This window comes from Centrocercus urophasianus, unplaced genomic scaffold, assembly GCF_019232065.1.
Source record: "Centrocercus urophasianus isolate 14NV4802_14NV808 unplaced genomic scaffold, USGS_Curo_1.0 seq_18, whole genome shotgun sequence".
NCBI classification, from domain to species: Eukaryota; Metazoa; Chordata; class Aves; order Galliformes; family Phasianidae; genus Centrocercus; species Centrocercus urophasianus.
In genome coordinates this window covers 4239014-4261882 of record NW_024884733.1, presented here as the reverse complement: position 1 = coordinate 4261882, position 22869 = coordinate 4239014, and the positions used below count along the sequence as shown (strand labels likewise).

The window sequence follows — 22869 nt, the reverse complement described above, 5'->3', positions numbered from 1 at the left end:
TGTCAGCATAGAAAATACTAATGAAAGTGCTACCGTGACAAGAAGCTTTGAGATTTCTGTAGTTTCTGAATAGCTCCTAATGAACCAATACAGCACACTGTCAGAAAGGCTCGCGTCACTTAATCCCTGTCCCATCCCCATGGCAAGAAAGGACAAGCCACTGGCCTGGTCAGTTATCCCCTAGGGACGGTCAGTCACTCACATTTTCTGCAGGGCAGTACTGGCGGGCGTACCACTCCTGGCTGTAGAGGCAGATGATGACACCTTGGCCCAGGAAGAGGGATGTCCACATGATCACATTCCAGATGGGCCCCTTCCGGCGGTCATTAAGGATGAAGTTAAAGAGCACTGCAAAGAGGAAATGAGAAGCATCGTTCAGAAACCAGCTGATTTTTGCTGGATATTCCCCCTCCCCACTGCTTCACCTCCAGAACAAGGCTCTTCCCCAAGGTCAGTGCAGCACACAAATATCTGATTACGCCTGGCAGGACAGCAAATACTACCAATTGACCTGAACTTCCAGAAGAGTTCTCCAAGCTGGTGCAGCTATATGCCTCTTTGCTTGGGTGTCAATACTGTTTATGTTATACAGATGACCAAATCATGCCTGCAGAGGTAACCTAAAGATTTAGAGCCCTCTCACTTACACCCCAAAATGAAATGCAAGAGCCTTAACTTGTAAACGCACTCTCTTCCTTGCTGCAGTAGCAAAGTAATGCTTGTCTTGCACTACAACTTTAACGATCATTTCCAACTTGCTGACAAGCAACAATTCTACTAAGGCTTGGCAAAAACGAAGCAGTGCTACTAAACACATAGAGCCCCACGAACATCAGGGTATCATACGTAGCTCTCTTCCTCCCCATTCATGTCTTCACTTCTCTAAGCCATTCACTAGGTTTCGACCCACAACTGCAAACTCTTGGAAATGAGATGATTCTGTACAATAATGATGCCACAACCCACTCACATACTCTACTGGGAACTTACTTCCAAAGCACATGAACAGGCAAAAGAGAACTGGGTAGAAGAAGCCAAAGCAGATGCTCAGAACATACTCGTGCACAGCAGCTGATACTGTGAAGACAGACAGCATAGCTGCAGCTTTGAACTTCTTGCCAAAAAACTGGAAGACAGAAGAATACAAAGTATTATTCACCTATTCTGCTGTGGCTTTAGTTTGGTTCTTGCAAGTTATTTTCTTTTGTTTTGTTAAAAAAAAAAGTCAAACCACAAAATCCTGCAGGCATAGTAACAGATGCTGTAAAAACTACAGTTGCTGCCCAAAGCCAGCAGAGGAAAACCAGTCATTGGCTTCTCAATATAGCAGTAGTGATGTTGCACGTTCAAAAAAGCACCATCTTGCTCAAGATTTAATTAGAAATACAAGGAATATATGAGTTTGTTGCTCACCCAGAGGAAGTCCCTATAGGCATAGTAATAGAGCCAGTCGTGCACTACCACGTTCCAAGTTCGGTAGTAGTTTGCATAGGATGTGGAGTTCCACCAGTCCTGGAAGCAAAGTTGAAAGAATATAAAAATCTAATTAAGCATCAAACATCCTACAGGTCTCTTCTGGATTATCAAGTTTAAACACATCAGTCAGAACAATACAAAGCCAATATAACAATTTACACCATGAAATAAAACATGATGTTGTACTTGCAATGATTTTGAAATGCATATCAAGATTTCCTTTTGTCTAAAACCACAGTGGCTGAGATGATAAAAGAACAGCGTCCTGACTGAGCTCTTCAGTAGGCCTGGTGCACAGATCCATTCATGCACAGGGTTACTACTGCACAAACAATTCAGACTACCAAATAAAAACAAGAACACAACCATTTCAGAACACAACCACCAATTTAAGGCATAAGATAAGCAAAACCCCGTGGACTTTTTTTAAAGTAAAAAGCAAAAGGAAAACACCACCACCACCCCCTCTAGTTTCCGCTTTCCTTTCTGTTACGAAAGGTAATGTTTTAGAAGTTTTATAGAGCTTGCTTTATGAACTCCTGCTTCTTACCTTGTAGAACATCCTATCTGCAAAGCGCATCATCTCAGCAAATGCATTAAGCCAACAGTGAAGGAAAGCAAAGAAGACCAGGAAAAGAATCAGTACACCTAGAAGCAAAGCAGAGTCAAATTGATTTTCTTGTATTTTCACTCAGCAGTAAGGGGGAACACGTAACACAGTCAAGATTTTTTTGTTGTTGTTGTTAGGAAGGGCTTTCCAATACACTGACAGATACAAGCTTTATGCTACCTACACAAAAACAGTAAAACCATTTCAGTTTCTTATTGCACAGGGTCACACTTATCTCAGATGGCAACAGGACCTACAATTTGAAGACTTAAGTTCAAACTTGCCTGTCACGAATGCTTGATGCAAGAGTTATTTTCCCTTCCTTCTGCCTCTTCTACAAAGACAGATACTCACAGACCCAGGTCTTACCAGGCAGAATTGAGTTGAAGATGCACAAGACCAGCCCTCGAAGATTAAATGTTTCTTGACTACTGTTGCGAAACTGAGGAATGCAGAGCCTCACAAAGATGTAGTAGGCATAAAAAAGCGAACCAAGCACCTGGAACAAAAATAGTAGCCTGACTTTGTAAGCGAAATGCACAGTTAACACACTGCCACTTGATAGCTCTGAAAGAAGATCAGCAGCTGCCAATACAAAATCAATTATTTTATTTCACTTTGCTACTAATAATCTGCCATAATGCTCCAGGCAGAGTGAACAGCAGCCATCTCTCCAGCACGTTGACTGCCAGGAAGAAAGTCATATTTTCTACTACAGAAGCTCTAAGTTTCTCCTAGTCCTGTCAGCTCAGAAATTATGAGACAGACTCACAGCAACATGAAACTAAGCAGGGAACAGTGCCTTGTGATCCAGGTCCAAGACAAGTACAGAATTAATTGAAGAATTATATAACTGTAATTATATCTAGTATTAAGACTTAATTTCCCTAATCCCAAAGAAGATAGTAACAGGCCAAACCACCTAATACCTTCTCTGGCTTACAAACCCATGCTCTGAAAGTTGAAGACAAAAATGCAAGCCACTGCTTTAGATACTGATGGAAGCCAAATACTCATGTGAGCAGCCAGAGGCCTTTCTGTTACTTGTTTTTATTTTTAAAAGTTTTAATCACATGAAGCCACTGTTTGAAAACAAATCCACAAGAAGCTACTGAAGTTTATGTTCCAAATAGGTTCTCCCTCAATACTGAAGTAAAGATCAGGTCAGACTTAAGCAATGAACTCCAGGCCTCTTATTTCAACGCTGGCCTGAGTATCTGCAGACAGGTTGCCGTGCCAGTGCACTACAGCAAAACTGAGTAAAGAAAGAGGGCCAGAGCACAGTGCTCCCCATACAGGCATGAAACTTCAGTTTTTATGGAATGAAGTCCGCTTGCTCAAAAAAAAGAAAACACCATTCTGAAGGTTTAACAAGCATTTTCATGTATTTTGACAGAATCCTTAGTTCAGCAAGGTTGCTCTTTAATTTCTTCTTAAATCATTAAAAAGTGTTCTTTTCCAGTAAGTTCACACCATGCTGACAGCCACTAGTGCTAAAGGGAAAGCTGTTTAGCAACACAGTTTAGATGACCTCTGACATATCTGTTCTTCAGAAAGCTGTATTACTCACCTGTGCAAACTTGGTAGCTACGTAGCCCCATCTTACCGTAGGATTCCTAAGATAAAGAATGCAGAATGTCACATCTAAACAGAATCTTAGTGCAGCAAAATCCTCCTTTTGTTATGATTCTACTTTGGGAAAAACTAGTTTTAGAATTCAAAGTCCTTGACCTCTTGGATTTTAAAAAGAGGTGCCTAGACCAGATTGCTGGTTCCTCACAACTATGTAGGACAGCTGTGACAATTACATAAAGGAAAAAGTACCTCTGAGGCAGCATTATGCAATTACACAGGAGGTGGTGATCCACCCGATAGTCATGTAAAGTACTGCTGACTCGACACTACAGAAGTACAACAACAAGTACATGAAAGTTCATGAGTTCTCAGTTTTACAAGGCTTCATTCTACCGCCTCAAACTCAACAGGCAAGACCATCAATTAGCAATGCATGAAGCAGTGCACAAGTCCACTGCTGGGACTGGTGCCATTAGATATTCAGTGGCAATTTGGTTCAGTTCATGCACACAACAGGAATTGTAATGTCAAAAGCACTATTAGTAGTGGAGTGAGTTTTCATAACCAAGACTTGTCCGTGCCGGGTTTCTGACTTTACCATGACTTTATGAAAGCTCTAATTAACTAATTTAATAGGACACAATATGGGGTCCTTAGTACTGGCTTCAGTTCTTTAATGTTCTACTGATATTGCTCATGTTACCTGGGATAGTTGTCTCTGTAGATGAGGGTGGGAGCAAAGAGGAAGTACAAGTATTGAGAAATGCGAGGAATAGGTACTGAGCCTGGAAGAAAAGGAAAAGAAAAAATAACTCTTCAATCTTTTTGCTTACTGAAGTTTTCTTTTACCTAGTACTCTTCCCCAATGTACAGCACTCAGTGTATCAAAAAAGATCAGGCTGGAACTAAAGGTAGGGGATTCCCAAGGAATAAAGCAAACTATCAGATGGAAATACCCTTGTCAAGAGCAGTTAACAAGTCAGGATGACTAACAGTGCAGTGATGACACACTGATATCACATCTCCTTTCCTCCTCACAAAGATCACAGAATCAATGAGGTTCAAAAGGATCTCTGGAGGTCATGCAGTCCAATGTCCCTGCTCAAGCAGGGTAGATCAATCTTAAGGCCTGGATCAACATGTGGGTTCATGTTCAGCTCTGGTATACACTGCGAAGAGGCCTTCTAGAACTGCTGTCACTTGACCAATGCACTGGACTAGGAGTGAGCAGGCAGCCTCTCCATACTGCTCACAAAAGCAGAAGTAAGAAGTCCTGCTCAAGCAAGATTTCGATCTGAGCAACAGTCTAGCTCATTAACTAAAATCAAATTAAAAAATTCAGATTGAAATGATGCTGCAGAAGGTCAGCACAGAGCCTCATCACCCCCCTGTACAAAGTTACCAGCTCAGATTCTACCTCTCTCAGAGCAACAGCTAGTTAAGCACAGTTGTCAACTAAAATCAAGCTACTCACCAGACTTGTCCTTTACAGAAGACAGGACTCTGGGCACATTCTCACGGACGAATGAATGAGCCTTCATAACAAGACGAACCTGGGAGATTAACAGAACACCAGTTTAATACCAACTTGCATCAAGTGTTTCAGGGTAGTGCATTCAGCATTTTGGTTTCTCTGCAGTTTGTACGTTCCACCAGGAATTTCTTCTTCCAGGAAGAAACAGGTGCTGACTACGTACCCCTTATTTATTTACTTAAAGGGCAATGTTACAGCATAACAGGTTACTGAAGTTGTTTTAAGCACTTAGCATCCACAAGACAACTAGAAGTAAATGGAGTTTCAGCCTTGATACACGTTCAGAGAAAACTGTACAGTAAAATCTTAAGGTGAAAGTTGTTTCCACGTCAAAACAAGATTTGCTATTATCAGGTTTTCTCATTAGACCTGCCACGTGTTTAACATAGACTAACTCCATCCATAGCCCTGGCTTAATTTAATGAATGAAAAAAAAAAAAAACCCACCCACAACCAAACAACAATCCCACAACACTTGATTCTTAAAGAAAAAAAAAAAACAAATCACCTTCCAGTTTTGCAAACAAGCTTCACTATATCCAAGGATACCAAGTAGTTGCTTACCTGTTCCAGTATTACAATAAAACGGGAAGCTGGAGGCAGAGCATATGATACAGCAACATATGTTGGCCCAATCCCAAGCCCAATGGTTTGGAAGAGAGTGAACAGTGTCCCGTAGAAGAGAGAGTAGATTACACGATGGGAGGAACTGCTGTAACCTTGGGCCCACTGGAAGAAAAGGCTGTATGGAATGATAACCGTGGCACAGAACATGCACAGCCAAGTACAGAAGACGACCGGAAACTTTCCAAAAACGTAGACCAAGAGATCAAACCCAAGGACCAGCCTAGAAGGCACAAGGAAACAGACAACATTTAGTATCCACTGTTTCAATAGGAAGTGCTTCTGTTTCAGTAAATGGCTACAGAAGGCCAACCACACAGATTGCAGTTGGAGTCTCGACGGTAGAGAGGAAGGCAGTTTTCAGCTCAGAAACACAGGGCTGCCCGCAGCACAGATTTAAATGACCACCTGCAAGCACACCAGAAGATAAAAACCTGAAGGACTCATGCCATCAGTGCTGTAAGGCACAGCTGTAAGCTGTCCTTACCTTCAAATCCAGCAGGGCTTAAGTGCATCTTTAAGATGAGAAAGTGCTTTGAGAATATGCTCAAAGGTCATCCCTGCTGGTAATCAAACACGCCACTGAATGATCCACTGCTAGCTGAACTGGGCCCAAAAGAGCTTTTGAGGAGCACTCATAGGACATTACCACTACTATGTTAAGAACCAGTTTCTCCACAAGAGTTTAACGTCGAGAGAGGCCTTCTCCACTCCCCCCAGTAGAAGCAAGATATTTTAACACCTAGCACCCAAACCTAATTTAATTCTGCTTTGTGAAAACAGCAGACATTTTTGGAAGTGACTCAAAAGGATTATAGCCAGAGGGAACGATGATCACCAAGTGATGAGCACCAGATACATGATTTCACTAACTGAACTTAAACATGCACTAGATGTGCAGCCTGAGAGCCTATCAAAGCCACCAATACTTAAGTAACAATTCTAAAGCAAATTAAAGGAACAAGTAATGCAAAGCATACCAACAAGATGTATTTGTTCTGAGGGTGGAGGCTTAACTGCAAATCGGATCCAAATTATCAGATCCAAATTATCAGATCAAGTAGTTTAGAATTTTTTTTTTTTTAAAGCAATCACAGATAATCCAGCCCTATTAGCCAATTTTAGAGGTAAATGTCTATTCCCCCAGCATCTGCATTGCTATTAAGTTAGAATTAGCCAAATAATGTTCAGTAGTGCATGAGCCAGCTTTTATACCTAGACAAGATAACGGTAATAATCAAAATACAGCTCTGGCTTTGTACACTGAACAGATTATCAGCAAGATAAGCATGCAATCCTACTCATGCACACAAGATACATCTTGCCAAAAAGATATTCAAGGCAACAATCAAGTGTGAGGAAAGCAGTCTTTCACAATCTCTTCCAGAACTGGCTACCTGCTAAGCACAAGCTTACAGGCTGTGCCAATATCCTTGAGATTTTTCCACAGGAAAAAATGAGAAGTTTCTATTTTTATTTAAGCACAAGTACAGTGTATCAGAACTGTCATTTCTCAAATCAGAAAGGACTGATAACGCATTTCAGGTTTTTTGTTTTTTGTTTCTCCCTAAACACAGTCCTCCAAGCACTGCAAGCTGATATAAAAAAAAGCAGTCCACACCCACTGATGGCTCCCCGCCATTAGGCCTTGTGATGAACTAAGCATGTTAAATCCACAATTCACTGACAGTACACCTATCTGTAAGACCTTCCCAACATTTAGCTAACTGCATTTGAAATTTCCCTATCCACTCAATAACAATTGCTGGATATTTGAAGAGCATCAAGTTGAACACCCCCCCTTTTAACAGCATCTCAAGAAAAATTACTTTGTGCACCATTCCATAGTTTTCATGTAGTTCTGGCTCTTTGGGAGCGAGCATTTCCCAGCCCTGGCCTTTGTCCTTCCTGAGCACTCTTACCTTCCTTCATCAATGAAGTCCACTAAAAGTGTGCTGAGGATGAAGACGATGAGAAGAGCGATGAACATGTGATAGATTGTCCTGATGTGACTCACTTCAAATAGCTCACTGGGGGAGAGATTCAAAAGCTATCAGGCCATTCACATAGCAGATCACACATCACACTTGTGTTATGGCTTTCAAATGAAGCATCTCAAAGCAAAGGCTAGTTAGCTTGCTGTCAAGAGTACTTACAGTCAACTTATTTAATGGAAAAAGAGAAGCTAAACTACTCACTCCAAAAGGGACCTCCTGGCAGTGAAGATCTTCCCATGTTCTGGAGGGGCTCTTAAGGTCCTGCAAATTAGAACATTCAAGAAAAAGAAAAAGAAAATAAGGCTTCCAGGAAACAGTCTTGTTATAGAACTAACGTAAACCTGACTTACTTGGCTTTGTGTAGCTCCTTCTCAGAGCAGGAAGCCGGGAAGAGGGAAGCTGAAGATGAGGAATCCAGGAGCGCTGACTTTGCCACCAAACTGTTCACAAACTCTGTGAAGTGACTGTCCACCTCCTTCATGAAAACTGGCTTCAGTTGCTGACAGAGCAAGAACAGAGCAGCAAGTTACCAAAATGTATCTAGGGTTAAGTAAGACATACTCCTTTTTTATCCCAGAGCAGAACAAAGTAAGGGATCCTGTGCCATCAGCCCACGGCTGGAGTCAAATTGGACAGGAACATATCCAGCCTGTTCACACACCTCAGTTCCCAGAGTTCTGAATAACGTTTATCTTCCCTACCAGATGCAATAGAGGAGCAAAGCAAAAATACTGAACTTCACACATGTCTGGAGTGGCAGGTAGTTCACATTTTTGGTGGTGCTGCTATGGAAGCTGAGCTAAACATAATACAGACCCAGAAAACACTTCTCAGTTTTAGCCACAGGTGCAAACAAGATTTACATCATAGCCAGTGTAGTGCTACTGGAAGGAAAAAAAAAAAAGATGATCTTTTCATGCTTGTGACTCAAAATTCCCAGGTGAACCTGCTGAATTCCCTTTTTGTAAGACAGAGCAAATAACCAGTGTAAAGCTAATGCAACTGGTTGGAACAAAAGTGCACCATTTTCAGCCTATTCATGCTTTTTTTTTCTTCTCTTTTCTTTTTTCTCCTCATTTTACCAGGAAAATGCAACTTCTGAAGCATCTTGTTCGCTAGAGCTCTTGACTTCTAAGGGTGCCTGAGAAACTAGATGAGCATCCCCCTCCTTTACCATCTTCCTGGAAAAACACAGACAGAGCACAAAGAGGGTAATAACTGGCTGTTAACAAGGCATAGGCCACCCTGGTCAAAGACTGCTTGCTTTTTTACCTGATTAAAAAAAAAGTTTACTCTCCAGAAAGGAAAATATTACTTAAACCTTCCAATAGCAAGCTAACCAGGGAAGAAAGGCAAACTACACAACGACGAGATTATAATCCTGTTTCCCTATCACTTTTGTCTTGCCTAGGGGCTAACGTGCACAATTCACTCCAATTCTCCAGTATACAGCATAGTTCAATTTGCTCTTTGGTCTCACAGCATGAACTTCCAAAGACCTAATCTCCATGGGCCAGGAAGACTTTAAAAATAAGATGCCTTTAGAAGAAACTAAGCAATAAGATGCTCATTTCAAAGTTACTTACTTCCATAGAAAGTATGACACTGGGCTCTGGACAGTTCTTTACTACAAATTACTAAAAACTACTACTGCAAATTCTCTTGCTCTTCAGATGCAAACAGGATCCCAAGATTTGCATAGTGGCATAAGAGCTATTCTTGCAAGTAGAAGATTAGGCAAAATGAATTCCCTCAAGGAAATAAAAGCAACATGTGCTCACTTGAAATCCAAGAGCTTAGAAAGCCACAAGATCCTAAAATTATGAGCCCTTCAGAAGTCACCCAGTTATCTTCAGCACAGAAGATAAGCACGTTTAACAAAGTTTGTACGACTGCAAATCTAATCGTGTATTACTGTCATTGTTTGTTTTCTTTTTGATGCAAGTGCCTCTTTGCAAAACTTGTCTGCTCATCCTTTTGCTTGAGACTTTCTCAGATTGTCCAAGTATTTCTAGATGGTAGCTGCATGTTATTTCATCTTATCTTCCTACTCATCATTGGCTCAAGAAACATTTGCTTTTCCCTCCAAATGCCTTCAGAATTCCTTTCTGATACTTATTTTCTAATCTTGAAGGCTGAAAAGCAACAAAACCAAGAAATCCATTTTCAAGGAGGAAAAGAATCTGGAAGTTGTACACAGGAACACTGCATCCTTTGGAAGGCCTTTGTGATGCTCCGTTGTTTGGTGTCTTCTTTGTAGAGCCTATTATATCAGAAAAAGGTGAAGCACCATTGTTTTTCGCTAAGCAGAAACAGGCACAAGGACTAATAACACGAGGAAATAGACCCAAAAAGCCAAGCTAAAAGGTCTTTTTTAGATGTAGATCTTTTAGGTGAGCAAAGCCCAGTAACAGGCAATGTATTCATACAAAGTGCTGCTGCATAATGCAACAACAGACAAGCAAGCAAGTTTAACTTTCTGGTAGTAAACGCAAAACCTGACATAAGACCACATTCTTCACAGTAAGAACTAAAAAAGCTGCAGTAGGAGAAGGAATAGATTAATGTTTAACTTAGAAAACATTTTCTTACTATTTGGCAGCTGCTACCATAGAACTAACAAGCTTCACTGGCACTTGATGATACAACTCTGTTGTCTATTCTTAGAGCTTTCCGGAAAGCAGAGAAGAGGGCTCAACTCTTGCAAAAACATGGATTAATCTTTTAAAAACAAGAAGTACAAAAGTTGAGTACTTTGGAACTACAGCCTGTAACAGAAGACTGCTTTTTGGCACAGCCTGTTCTTACAGCACACATGCACGTATCCCTAACCGAGGAAGTCAAACAAATTCCTACTCCTCCTGGAGTGTTCTCATTTCCCTTCCAGAAAAGCACTATTCATTCCTACCACAATTTTTTTTTTTTTTTTTTTTTTTTTTTTTAAAATTTCCTCTCAGCAAGAGCTTAGCAGAAATAATTTCCTTACATTACACATTCCCTTTCCAGTCAGCACTCTGCTGAGGCTGCCCCTCCTAACACAACCCTCCAAGGCTGACATCAACTTATGCACATATTTGGGCTGGGAAAACAAGATGCGAGTTCTCATGAAATAAAATTTGATGCAGACGGAGCAGAAACTCCACATTAACTGCAATTCTTCACATCAGAACTGCACAATGTATTGTGTTATACTGACAACCATCACCACTGCCAATCAAAGTAACTGCCAGAGTAACTGTTCGCACTCAATAAGCCAACTGATCAAGCCACTAAACACATAAAGCATAAGAGAATGCACCTCACACAAACCTTCTCTGCAATATGGCACAGTCCTCTAGCAGAGCTTAACTGTTCCCTAACTGGTGTTCCAAGTGTTACACAAGGAACAGGGCAGATCTGTTCAGCTGTCACAATTTAGTTTTAAATAAAAGAATCTGATTATTGGAACAACAAGGAGGGGGAGCAAATACTCAATAAATGCTATGCCATAAAAAACAGAAGCAGGCAAATAATTGATAAGTCAGAGGAAATTGAGCCAAGAAACCCTGTAACTTATTGCTACAGAGAAATTCACCAGAGTTTCCCTTAATTTTACTCATTCTAACAGATACAACTGGAAACTGTGCTACGGCACAGAGGAAGCGATATGGGATAACCAGCACAGCTTCACCAAGGGCAGGCCCTGCCTGCCAAACCCCATGGCTTTTCATGAAAGTTTAACTGTGTCGCTAGACAAGGGGAGAGCCACTGACCTCATCTATCTGGACTTCAGTAAGGCCTCTGACACAGTTCCCCATAACAACCTTCTCTTCAAATAGGAAAGATATGGATTTGATGGGCGAACTGTCTGATGGATGAGGAACTGGTTCAGAAATATCCAGGGAGTGTTGGTCAATGGCTCAGTGTCTGCATGTGACAAATGGTGCCCCTCAGGAGCCAGGTGTTTTTAACATCTTCATCAATAATATCAACAGCAGGACTGAGAGCAGCCTCAGCAAGTTTGCAGATGACACCAAGCTGTGTGGTGCCACTCGGAGAGACCTAAATAGGCTGAGCAGGGGGCCCAGGTGAACCTCATGAGTTTCAACAAATCCAAGTGCAAGGTCTTGCATCTGGATTGTGGCAGCCCCCACTATCAATACAAGCACAAAAAAAACAGAGCACAGCCCTGTTGAAAAGACTTGGGGGTACTGGTGGATGGCAAGCTGAACATGAGCCAGCAGCGTGCCTGCACAACACAGAAAGTCAACTGGATCCTGGGCCGCATCAAAAGAAGTGTGATCAGCAGGTCAAGAGAAGTGATCCTGCCTCTCTAATGTGCACCTCACCTGGAGTATTGTGTCCACACGGGGAGTCCTCAGTACAGCAAAGTTCTGAACCTGCTGGAGTGTACCCAGAGAAGGGCCACAAAATGAGCCAAGGGATGGAACACCTCACCTATAAAGACAGGCTGAGAGCCAGAGTTGTTCAGTATAGAGAGAAGAAGGCTCCAAGCAGATGTGAAAGTGGTCTTTCGCTATTTAAAAGGTGGCTGTAAGAAAGAAGGAGACAGACTCTTCACCAGAGACTGCTGTGACGGGACAGGGGAAATAGTTTCAAACTAAAAGAGGAGATATTTAGATTGGATTTAAGGAAGAAGTTTTTCATGATAAGGGTAGTGAAGCACTGGCATCACTCTGGTTTCCCAGAGCAACCTGATCAAGCTGTAGAAATCTCTGTGCATTGCGTTGCAGTTAAACTGGATGAACTTTCAGGGTTCCTTCCAACTCTAAGGATTCTATGATCCTAAGTGGAGCAACACCAACCACCTACAACTTCCACTTAAACAAATGGAGGCTGACAGTGATTAGCACTTGTCAGAAATCAAGCATCTGTATGGGCCTCAGATACAGACCCCATAAAGGGCAAAAGGGGATCTGAGCTTCTGTTGTGTGAACCACCGGTCAAAACGATGAGGCAGAAGAGGAATTCTCAGGCATTTGTAACAGATGTAGGCTTTTATACTTAGCCCTACAGCTATTCTTGTAGCTTTGAGGAATCTTAAATTTGCAATCTGCTGAACTCAGCATATAAAACCTGAACTTCCCATGTTTCAGGAGCGACTTCAGCATTCAAGTGCTGCTGAGCCTTCTGGTTTTCTTCGGTTCTCTTTGTGGATAAGAAGCTGCCTTGACTACAGGCTACCAGGTCTCAAACTTTGGAGCCAGAAAGCATTCAGAAAGATAACACAAGAGTAGAGTTTTACACCTAGGGAGGAATAATTGCATGCACCAGTACAGGCTGGGGGATGAGCTGCTGGAGAGGAGCTCTGCAGAGAGGGACCTGGGTGTCCTGGTGGATGACAGGTTAGCCTTGAGCCAGCAGTATGCCCTCATGGCCAAAAAGGCCAATGGCATTCTGGGGTGCATTAAAAAGAGCATGTCCAGCAGGTCAAGGGAGGTGATCCTCCCCTTCTACTCTGCCCTGGTAAGGCCTCATCTGGAGTACTGCATCCAGTTCTGGGCTCTTCAGTACAAAAAAGACAGGGATCTCTTGGAAAGAGTCCAGCGGAGGGCTACAAAGATGGTGAAGGGCCTGGAGCATCTCCCCTATGAAGAAAGGCTGAGTGAACTGGGTCTACTTAGCCTTGAGAAAAGATGACTGAGAGGGGATCTAATCCAGGTTTGCAAATATCTGAGGTGTGGGGCCACAGTGGTGAGGCCAGTCTCTTTTCAGTGCTACGTGGAGACAGGACAAGGGGAAACGGACGTAAGCTGCAGCATAGGAAGTTCCACACAGATGTGTGCAAGAAATTCTTTACGGTGAGGTGACGGAGCACTGGAACAGGCTGCCCAGGGAGGCTGTGGAGTCTCCTTCTCTGGAGATGTTCAAGTCTTGCCTGGATGCCTACCTGTGTGACCTGGTGTAGAGAACCTGCTTTGGTAGGGGGGTTGGACTCAATGATCTCTAGAGGTCCCTTCCAACCCCTACAATTCTGTGATTCTGTGATAGCTTTCTCAAAGAAAGAAATCCAAGATCAAGCTGTCCCTCAGCATCCAGATAGTGTCCCCTGGAACTCACACAGCTACATGTGCTTAACAGTCCTTTAAAAGTTGCTTGTGCAAGCATTAGTTGCAAACAGTGAATTGCAGTGGTTGTATTTGTCTGCAGAAAAAAGATAGGAGGCAGATATGAGACTTGCTCTATCATGCCCTCAGTAAGAGTCACTCAGAGAAGACAATATATGAAATAAAATTAAGAGCTGACTATCCCTCTAATGGGTTGAATTCTAGGAGCGTCAGCACAAAAAGCAGTACACCCTTTGTGGAAGACACTTAAGTACACTACAGTTGTATCTACTGTAAGTTACACATCATATCTATATAATAAAGAGACTTTAAAACAGGAAAGGACCTCAAAGTTGCAAGGTATTTGTCCCTGTCCTTTAAGTATCCAATCCCTAATAACTACATAGGGCTGAGACAATTAGATGACCTCATCCTCAGCATGGGATTCTCTGCAATAAAGTGAAGCAAGAGCGCAGGACAGTTTGCCTCAAAGAACATGCCTGCTGTGAAACAATGGTTAGCAAGGAGGGTGCAGTTCACTGTTAGCTAACTTCATTTAATTTGGCCATAAATCGCCTTAATGCATGCTAAGGCAATGGCAGCTCACGCAAATGCAGATGACATGTATAGAAATTTTTCTCTGAGGATAATGCTTACTGAAAAGTAGTAAGATCATCTCCACAGCTAGGGCAATGGAAACCAAGAGATACAGGCCAGGTGCATTAATGGCTAACAGGACACAGAATTGGAAGCGCTGGACACACAAGCTGTCAAAGGGAACAGGCTAGCTAACAATTACACTGTCAAAAGTTAGTAGTGAGGCAAGTCCAATTTTGTTACAGGCCTCAAAGTTCATTCTTATCACTGGACTGTAACCTATTGGGGTCAAACAAGACAGAGCTGTGTTTGACAGCACTACTCTTGTGCAAAGTGAGAAGAGATACAGACAGGAAGAGGGCTGTATAAAAGTCACCACACTTGAATTATGTCTGAATAGAATGTATTTGTATTCCAGGATTGAGGAGTCTCCAGAAGAGATGATCAGGCTCAATTATCCTGCTCCTCCCCACAAAGAAGCATTAGAGTATATTTACCTCAGCTTCTGCAATTAGCTGCATCTTCCTTGTTATCACATGGTCCACATCAACTCGACCTAAGGAAGGAAAAGCAAATATTTAACAGCTGCATTTGCAGCAACGTGTCCCGCATGACTGAAAATACATGAAGAACAGCAGGCAGTAGTTCATTCACTAGTTTTTCATTAATACTTCTGATTCCTACTAATGTCTCAGCAAGTACAAGACTAAACTACAATGTTAGTAAGCATTGAGCAAGTATTTTTAAACAGCCATTTAGGATCACAACGTGATAAAGCAGGCAACAGCTGATAACGTGCTGGATTTCTGAAAGCTTTGCAACTCCACAAATCATTCCAAGGTCCTTAAACATATTCAGCCTTGAAACAGCAATCAGAACAACCCTTAGAAGGTCATATCCAAGCATGCTGATCTTCTAGCATAGTTTTATCTTATGCACTGTGAACTAGACAAAAGATTAGGTTGCCTCCTGGCAATGTAGAGACCTCCAGACAAGGTAGTCAAGACACGACTTTCTGTAAAACAACCATCCCTAAAGATGGGCAGACTGGCAAGTTGGAAGGCTGTCATCCTGTATTCCAACCTGGCTACTCTCACTCCTTTCTTCCCCCATCACGAGTATCAGTCTGACTGTATTTCCCCAAAACACTGTATCCCTTCAAATAGGTGGTCAATGCATGCTAACAACAGGTCTATGCATGCTAAAAACATCATTGGGACTTTTGTCACTAGCAACACCAAGAGTTAAGTGAAATATTTCCTATTTCCATCTTTAATAAAACTATACTCATTTGTCAGCATTAGACATTCCTACCACCCCATATCAAGCAGGCAGTAAGAACAGATTTTGGACATAAAACACAGGCTATAGACTGAAGAATGGGAAGTGGCAACACCTTCTTACAGGTAGTTTTAGCCACCTCGTAATGCAACAAAGAAAGGAAATAGGTAAATATCATGATTTCTTTATATTCTGGCTGCACGCAGAATTCACTTTTCACAGAAACAGAATTCCTGGCTGCTAAGCATCTTGCCTCCAAAACAAAAAGTTACCTCAGCATTTAAGTCATTCAGCAAGTACAACAGTGCAATAGACTGCCAGTCAGGGAACAATTCAAGAGTGTGAAATAGCTTTTGCCACTCAGCTCCTGCACTTCACTGGTCTCAAATGGGCACCCCCACTCACAGAAAAAAAATAAGCAAAACCATTCCACAAGCAGCAGGAAAGCATATCCTTCACAGCATCTCAAGAACTCAACTCCCTCACTGCACCACTCCACAATTGTATCGATAGTCCTTCTACCCATTATTGCTGTGCTAAAAACCACCGTATGTTTACCTGCTGGCAAGCAAACCACACAGAGCTGCTGAGCTCACGGCCCAGCTACCTTTGCTGCAAAAGGTGAGAACTGTTCTCTCATCCACCTGCCAGCATTCACGAAACTGTGCAACAGGGCCAAAGCCACCAAGACATCAGAGATGTGGGGGGTTGCACTATTTCCTTTGTGAGCTGAACAAAAAATGAGCAGCTACTGCTTTGACTGCATTTCCTATCACTACAACTATTCAGGAGTGACTCTCTTAAGAAATAAAACCTCCTTTTTCCACTAACAAGGCCTTAAAAATGGCTAGTTTCACCTATACCTTAGCATATGACTGTAATATTCCTGTAAACATTCCTGTAAAGGAAAATGGGCAGGTCTCTGACCTGTTGACATCGTAATTGCTGAAGTTGTACATAGTGTCCCTCCTATCTCTTTATCCACCCACACACCAGTGAATAAGCAACATCACATAGACTAAAAACATAGCAAGGCTTAATGAGTCTTTGAATCAAGATCTCACCATCTTCTCTACATGTACCTCACGCAGCAAACTAAGTAAAACCACCTGTAAGCTCAGCTCCCTTCTGAAAGAGAAGCAAAACTGTCTCCTGTTGAAGAAAATCTGCCCCCAACACCATCAACACATCCTGCTGTTCCACAGCATGAGTTTATTGGGCAGGGCATCACAGGCAGGTAGCATAGAATAGATAAATCATCATCTTGAATCATTCACCTTCTGCTGTGCGAGCTGCTACTTACATTTCCTAAAGTCATTTAGAAATAGAATCATCACATGATTTTGAGTCTAAGAGGAACTGAACACCACTAAGAAGTCTAAATTTTCCACTTTCCTTTGCCATCAGAAATCCCTTTGCACCACTCTAGGATTACAGTACCATCGAAGAAATCAGACTCAAGGTCGCACAAGTCAGGCAAGCACATCTACCATCAAAGTAATGCAGGTTGTGAACTAAGAAAACAGGAACTACATTAAGAAGTTGTAAAGAAAAAGATCTTTAAAGACTAGAATGACATAGTAGCAAATCACACAGGAAACCAGCCTTAAAGAGATCATGTAATTATCAAGACGTTTTCTTATTGCTGAAAATCTGAGCAACTTAAGTTTCACCAAAAAAAATTTACAAACTGTCTTTTTTTTTTTTTTTTTTTTAATTGGATTTGATTTTCTTTTCTAATCTTCTTTTGTACATATCACAAGCAAGTGACATTGATTGGACAAAAAAAATCATCCCAATTCACACAATTCATTAATACTAAAGCCTGCAATCCAGCAAAACCAATTCCTGCACGAGATGCCAGCCAGCACTGAGCAAGCTCTCAAAAATCAGCGTTAAAAAAGTACTCATTTTGTTTAACTGCTCCAGTAATTACAGTCAAAAGCACAAGTGGGAATAAGTCATGTGAGTAAAGGCATGGTTTGTCAGCACGGTTCCAGCCGGCGAGCCTTCATGAGCCACAAGAAGTCAGTCATCTTCCTGGCTGATCAATCTGACAAAAACTTTTCTTCCCAGAAAAGCTAAGAAAAGCATACAAATGAACTTCAATTTATTGTCATGTGTTCATAAAACAGAAAGTACTTCCCCAGATGGTTTTAGGACATGCTGTGCACAGCTGTATCTGATAACCAGAAGTATTTTCCCCAATGATTACAGAAGCTATTTAGCTTCAGGATCTTCTTGGAAAGTCAGAGATACCATGCAAACTGTACCCAGGACTGCCCTTCCATAAAAGGAGATGAAAAACATGATATTCATTGTATCCTGACCAGACTACTTATCACGGAAAAGGTGAGAGGAACACTGGCAGGAGAATTTCCTGTTACTGTCCAGGCTCCCAATCTAAAATTACTGAAGATGCTGTTATCTGAAAGACCAGCTATGTCCAAGCCAGCCTAGCACAGGGATACAGCCAAGGGCAGAAGCATCCCACGCCAGGTACAACAGAACACAAGTCTTATTCTGAATTATCCCAATTTACGCATGCATGCAGCAGAGAGAGAACAAGTTATGACTAAATTGCCTTCAATGCTCAGCTGATCTGCTTGAAAAACGCACAGGCTACTTAGGTCACCGTGCTGTAGCTGGGCAAGGAATCCAGTTAAAAAGCAAAGTCTGCAGGGACATGGAACCCAAACAGCCTCTTGACTAGCAGAAGGAAACAGCAGCATTCTCCAGGTCACAACTGCACATTCCCAGGCTTGTCACAAGAAGCTTCTCAGCCTTCAACAAACCCACAGATTATAAAACACGTCAGAACATAAGAATTACCAGCATCCACACAGTCATGGGCAAGACAGCTTTTTCCACCTAACTCCCTGAAGTAACCCCAAGAAACTCAATTTCAGCAGCTTATGCACACTTGTTGCCCTGGTCAGACAGTAAAGTCTGAAGTGTTCAAAGTTTCTTCCTGGTTCAAAGCTCCCTTCTCCTGTATCAACAAGGACACATCGCCTGTGCAGCTTCATGAACTTTCACACCAGGAATGATCCATAGTAACCTCTTGGTTAGAAGATAACAAGCCCTTTCCAAGACAAGCATTACCAAACACGCTTACTCATACCCAGCAGATATGCCACAACAGACTTGTTTGCGGATCAGTCCTCTTCAGATTTCTCCACAGCCATCAGTTTACTGGTTTCAAACGGTCTTATCTTCACATTTCAGAGGGCCTCAACACAGTAAAGAGCCACGTCCTCTCTAAGCTTTTACATCTGCCATGCAGTTTCTATTACAGCTATTCCAGGTTAAATCTTCCTGCTACTGTACTGCCCAACGTCAATATCCCATTAAGCAGAACAGTTTTGCACTTATTGACACATCTCCAGCTGAAAACACACAAATCTTAGGGCAGCCTGGATTTTGTCAAGGGATTATTGTTGCCTAGATCACCCACTCACACTATGCCAGGACAAAATCAGTTGCTTAAGACACTCTAGCCTTTTCAAGGAGAAAAGAGTATGAGACCAACATGCTTCTGGAAACAAGTCAATTGGCCCTTAACACTATTAAGTTAAAAAGCAGATTGTCTTTGCTAATCAGGGAGGATAAAGGGTACAAAGTCACATTTGTTTTTAGTTTTTCCTGCAGAAAGAATTGCTGCAAAAATACTGTGTGTTCACTTGCATGCAAGATACTGCCCTGGGGTGTCTAGAATTCCTTAACTGCAGTAAACATGTTTATCATCTAGAACTCTGTGCAACTCAGGTGTGAAGATGCTACAGTAAAAGGACGTTGCCAGGCATTCCAGATTATTAGCCTCAAGCTGCCTGTGTATTTGTCAGGACTAATGCTTTAAGAACAGTTATCCTGAAACCAGAATGAAAGAAAGCTACAAAACATTTATGGGTGCTACTGTTCAGCAACCCTTCCAGCTTAGTGAGCTTTCACACTAAGTTACAACTACTTACACAGACATACTAGACTGCATGAGGGGTCACTATCTAGAACACGACAGCACTCCTTTGACTTGGTAAAGCTTTAAACTCTGTGATGCAGAGCTGCTGATCTAACCCAGCAGAGAGGAATTCCTGTACAGAGGGATCCATCTTCTGTGTCACGGTCATCAGTCAGAGAGTGACACTTGTCTCCCTGTGGAAGACCTGCACTGCAGTTTGGACTGCACTAAAACACAACTTTTTATACTAACCCATCCACCAGATGTGGACCTGCACATGAAAGCCCAGCACGCTGTCAAGACATCCATCCCAGATTGTTTAGGTGCTGCCCACTCACAGCATCGCACCTGCAGTGATACGCTGCCCTTCAGAGATTCTGAAAAGCTTTTAAAAAGCAGGCACACCCACCTACCAAGTGCTAATTATCACAGCTATATTTATTCTTTACCCACAAGCGTGCAAGAAATCAAACTTACTTATAATGGTTAAGGTCTTTCCACGGGTAAAGAGGTAGAAGTCTGCTTCTAAACCCATCATAACTGTTTCCCAGCAGTCACTACCTGCAAGTTTCTAAAAACAGCATTGATGTAGCAGCCCCATTCCGCCAGGTTAAAAGATTAGTACCACCAACAGCTGAAAGTCTCATTTCTGCAATAGTCTGTGGGACAGCCTTCTCTCAAGGATATCTTTGGAAGAAGAAATTTCACTTGTTCTCAACTTGTATTTGCTGTTCCGCTTGAAGGATACACAGTGAAATAGTGACACTATTCAGGAGAGCATTAAAAAAAGTTATCTCCTTCAATTACTGTTATTAGAGTTTTGGAACAGAGATTTGTGTGGCACGTCGTGACAAACTAGCTTAGCTTTTCACTCATCCCGCCTCCCAAAGAGAAAGAATAAGAGCTGCAGTTCTGTCATTAACCTCCTCACAGAAAGCAGTGCAGCATGACTGAGGACTCTGGGGACACTGTCTCAAAGTCCACAGGCAAAACCACCTAAACTGCCACATAATCATCCACAAATTAAGCCAGCTGTAAGCCACATTACTTCCCAGCTGGCCACAGTATAAACTAATACAAACCCAACTAATCCCAAGTGAAAGAACCTCACCATTGCTGGAGTTTTGAAAGGATCTGTCACCATCAGATCTCCTCTGCATTTCTTCATTCTCAGGGCTCTTGTAGGTTGTGGTGGAGCCAGACGGGCGTTTTCTTACACAGTCTTCCCCTGCCATTGCTGCCTAGCTAAACCAGAAAAGGACAGGAAATAATTAATGACAAAACCCCATTTATTCTTCACATAGATACAGAATGAATTACATAGCCGCCTCTGCTCCACAGTTTTTTTCCCTTGCTATTATGAATTCAGAGTAAGGGCAGTTGAAAAGAAGCACACACTGGCATTAGTCACTGTACTGCAAGTCACACTGCCTTTCCCTTACTGTATCTGTAAAAGAGCAAAGTATCCAAGCAAGTTCTCCCTCACCACTACAAAAAGAACTTTCATTTTCCCACAGCTCCCTCCTTTCCCTTACAGATGTAAGTATTTAAAATGACCTGAGCCTTTGTGAAATCTTTAAAAGCGCAAAAAGCCCTTGAAAATGCTCTCCAGTAGTCAGCCTGACAGCAAAATTTGTCTTCAGAGAGCTCTGGCACGTTTGCTTTGCAAGATCACCCGCATGGTTTTGCCTGAGCCAAGCCCCCTCCTGTCAAGCTTCAGTTCTCACTGAAAAAGCAGCTTCCTCAATAGATCCTTGTATTTTGTCTGGCCAGACAACGGCTGTGCTGCGAACCAGGGAAAAACAGGAAGAGAAAATCTGGTTTGAACACATCCAATGACAAAAATCACTGCTAGTGTCAGAGCTGCTAGCTAATAGGGAACACCTGATCCGTCACAGCTGGGCTGAGAAAAAGAAGTCAGAAAGCAACTTAAGAAGGATTTCCTCAGAAAACTGAGACAGACACTTCCACAAAAGGGAAACTGGACCCTTATGATCATATGCTGGCAGGAGTCAGCTTCCTGCATTTGTTCCTCCAGCAGAGGACCTGCCAATCTTTTGGGTACACAGCACACAGGAGCAGCTTCTGCAACACCTAGCAAAACATCAATTGACCACAAACAATTTCTTGCAGGACACTGTCCCTTTTCAGCCCCACGTAAGGAAGTCACAACCAGGTCAGTCTACATGCTATAGAAACAGAAACCACAAAAACAACAAGCTTCTCAGCTGACTGAAATATAAATTACAGTGGTGTGAGCTTATACAAAAGCCTTTACCTGAAGAACACAAAGAACCAGGCACAAGAACAATACGCCTTCTCACAGCAAATAAATACTCTCACTGGTGCAGAAATCCTGCTGGCAAGATCTAGCCCCCTTCTAACAGCTCTCTGCCATTGCTGCTGCAATCACTCTGAACAATCCTCTCACCTTTAAAAGCAACCCAGCCACCACTGTGACAACATGACTTTTTCCACCTTCCTGCCTTCCCACTGCAGCAGCACAGGGCCGTTCTGCCCACCTGTGGCTTAAAAGCACATGGAAAGCAGCCACTTCAACCCTTCTGCTCTTACACCGGTGAGATGCCCCAAAGCCACATCTGTCCTTGAACAGCAGGGGTTCTCTGGCTCCACTCAGAGCGCACTGCCCACCTCCAAGAGGCAAGGAAGTGCTCCTTCCTTCCCACCACAGGCTGGGAGTTGTTAGCATCCAGCAGAAAGGTTAACAGAACGGAACTAAAAACAAGGAGTTCTGGGAGGAGGGAAGGAAGGTTCATGGAATCACAGAACGGCCTGTGTTGAAAAGGACCACAGCGATCATCCAGTCCCAACCCCCAGGCACGTGCAGGGTCACCAACCAGCAGACCAGGCTGCCCAGAGCCACATCCAGCCCGGCCTTGAATGCCTGCAGGGCTGGGGCATCCACAGCCTCCTTGGGACAAAGTTCAGGTGTTAACGAAGGACTCGATGCCCCATCTGAGCCCTGGGGATACAGCAACACAGCTCCGTTAGCACCGGCCACAGCGATTTTTGGCAGGAAAACAAGAGCCGTGCTGGGGGAAATCGAGCAAAACAACCGCTTTCCTCTCTCGGGTTCCGTCACAGCAGCCTAACACCACGGCACCCCAACACAGCGAGCCTCTGCCACAGCCAAAGCTCGGCGGGACGCC

The 22869-nt window shown here is 42.7% G+C and overlaps 1 protein-coding gene across 4 annotated transcripts in view; it reads right to left on the bottom strand.

The window, feature by feature from the left end:
• The window catches only part of SOAT1 (sterol O-acyltransferase 1), a 28786-nt gene that overhangs the window by 5512 nt on the left and 405 nt on the right, over positions 1-22869 (bottom strand). For 2 of the 4 annotated variants that reach the window (XM_042819618.1, XM_042819617.1), the window contains exons 2-15: positions 20811-20944; positions 14958-15016; positions 8167-8315; positions 8018-8077; positions 7742-7849; positions 5760-6042; positions 5136-5214; positions 4365-4446; positions 3657-3702; positions 2456-2585; positions 2027-2124; positions 1414-1512; positions 991-1126; positions 203-348 (exon numbers count right to left, since the gene is read on the bottom strand). In XM_042819618.1, coding sequence (XP_042675552.1) covers positions 203-348; positions 991-1126; positions 1414-1512; positions 2027-2124; positions 2456-2585; positions 3657-3702; positions 4365-4446; positions 5136-5214; positions 5760-6042; positions 7742-7849; positions 8018-8077; positions 8167-8315; positions 14958-15016; positions 20811-20934 — 1599 coding nt within the window. In that variant the 5' untranslated portion in view covers positions 20935-20944. The remainder of the gene's footprint in view (positions 1-202; positions 349-990; positions 1127-1413; positions 1513-2026; positions 2125-2455; positions 2586-3656; positions 3703-4364; positions 4447-5135; positions 5215-5759; positions 6043-7741; positions 7850-8017; positions 8078-8166; positions 8316-14957; positions 15017-20810; positions 20945-22869) is intronic. The other 2 variants (XM_042819620.1, XM_042819619.1) reach the window with 1 other exon arrangement.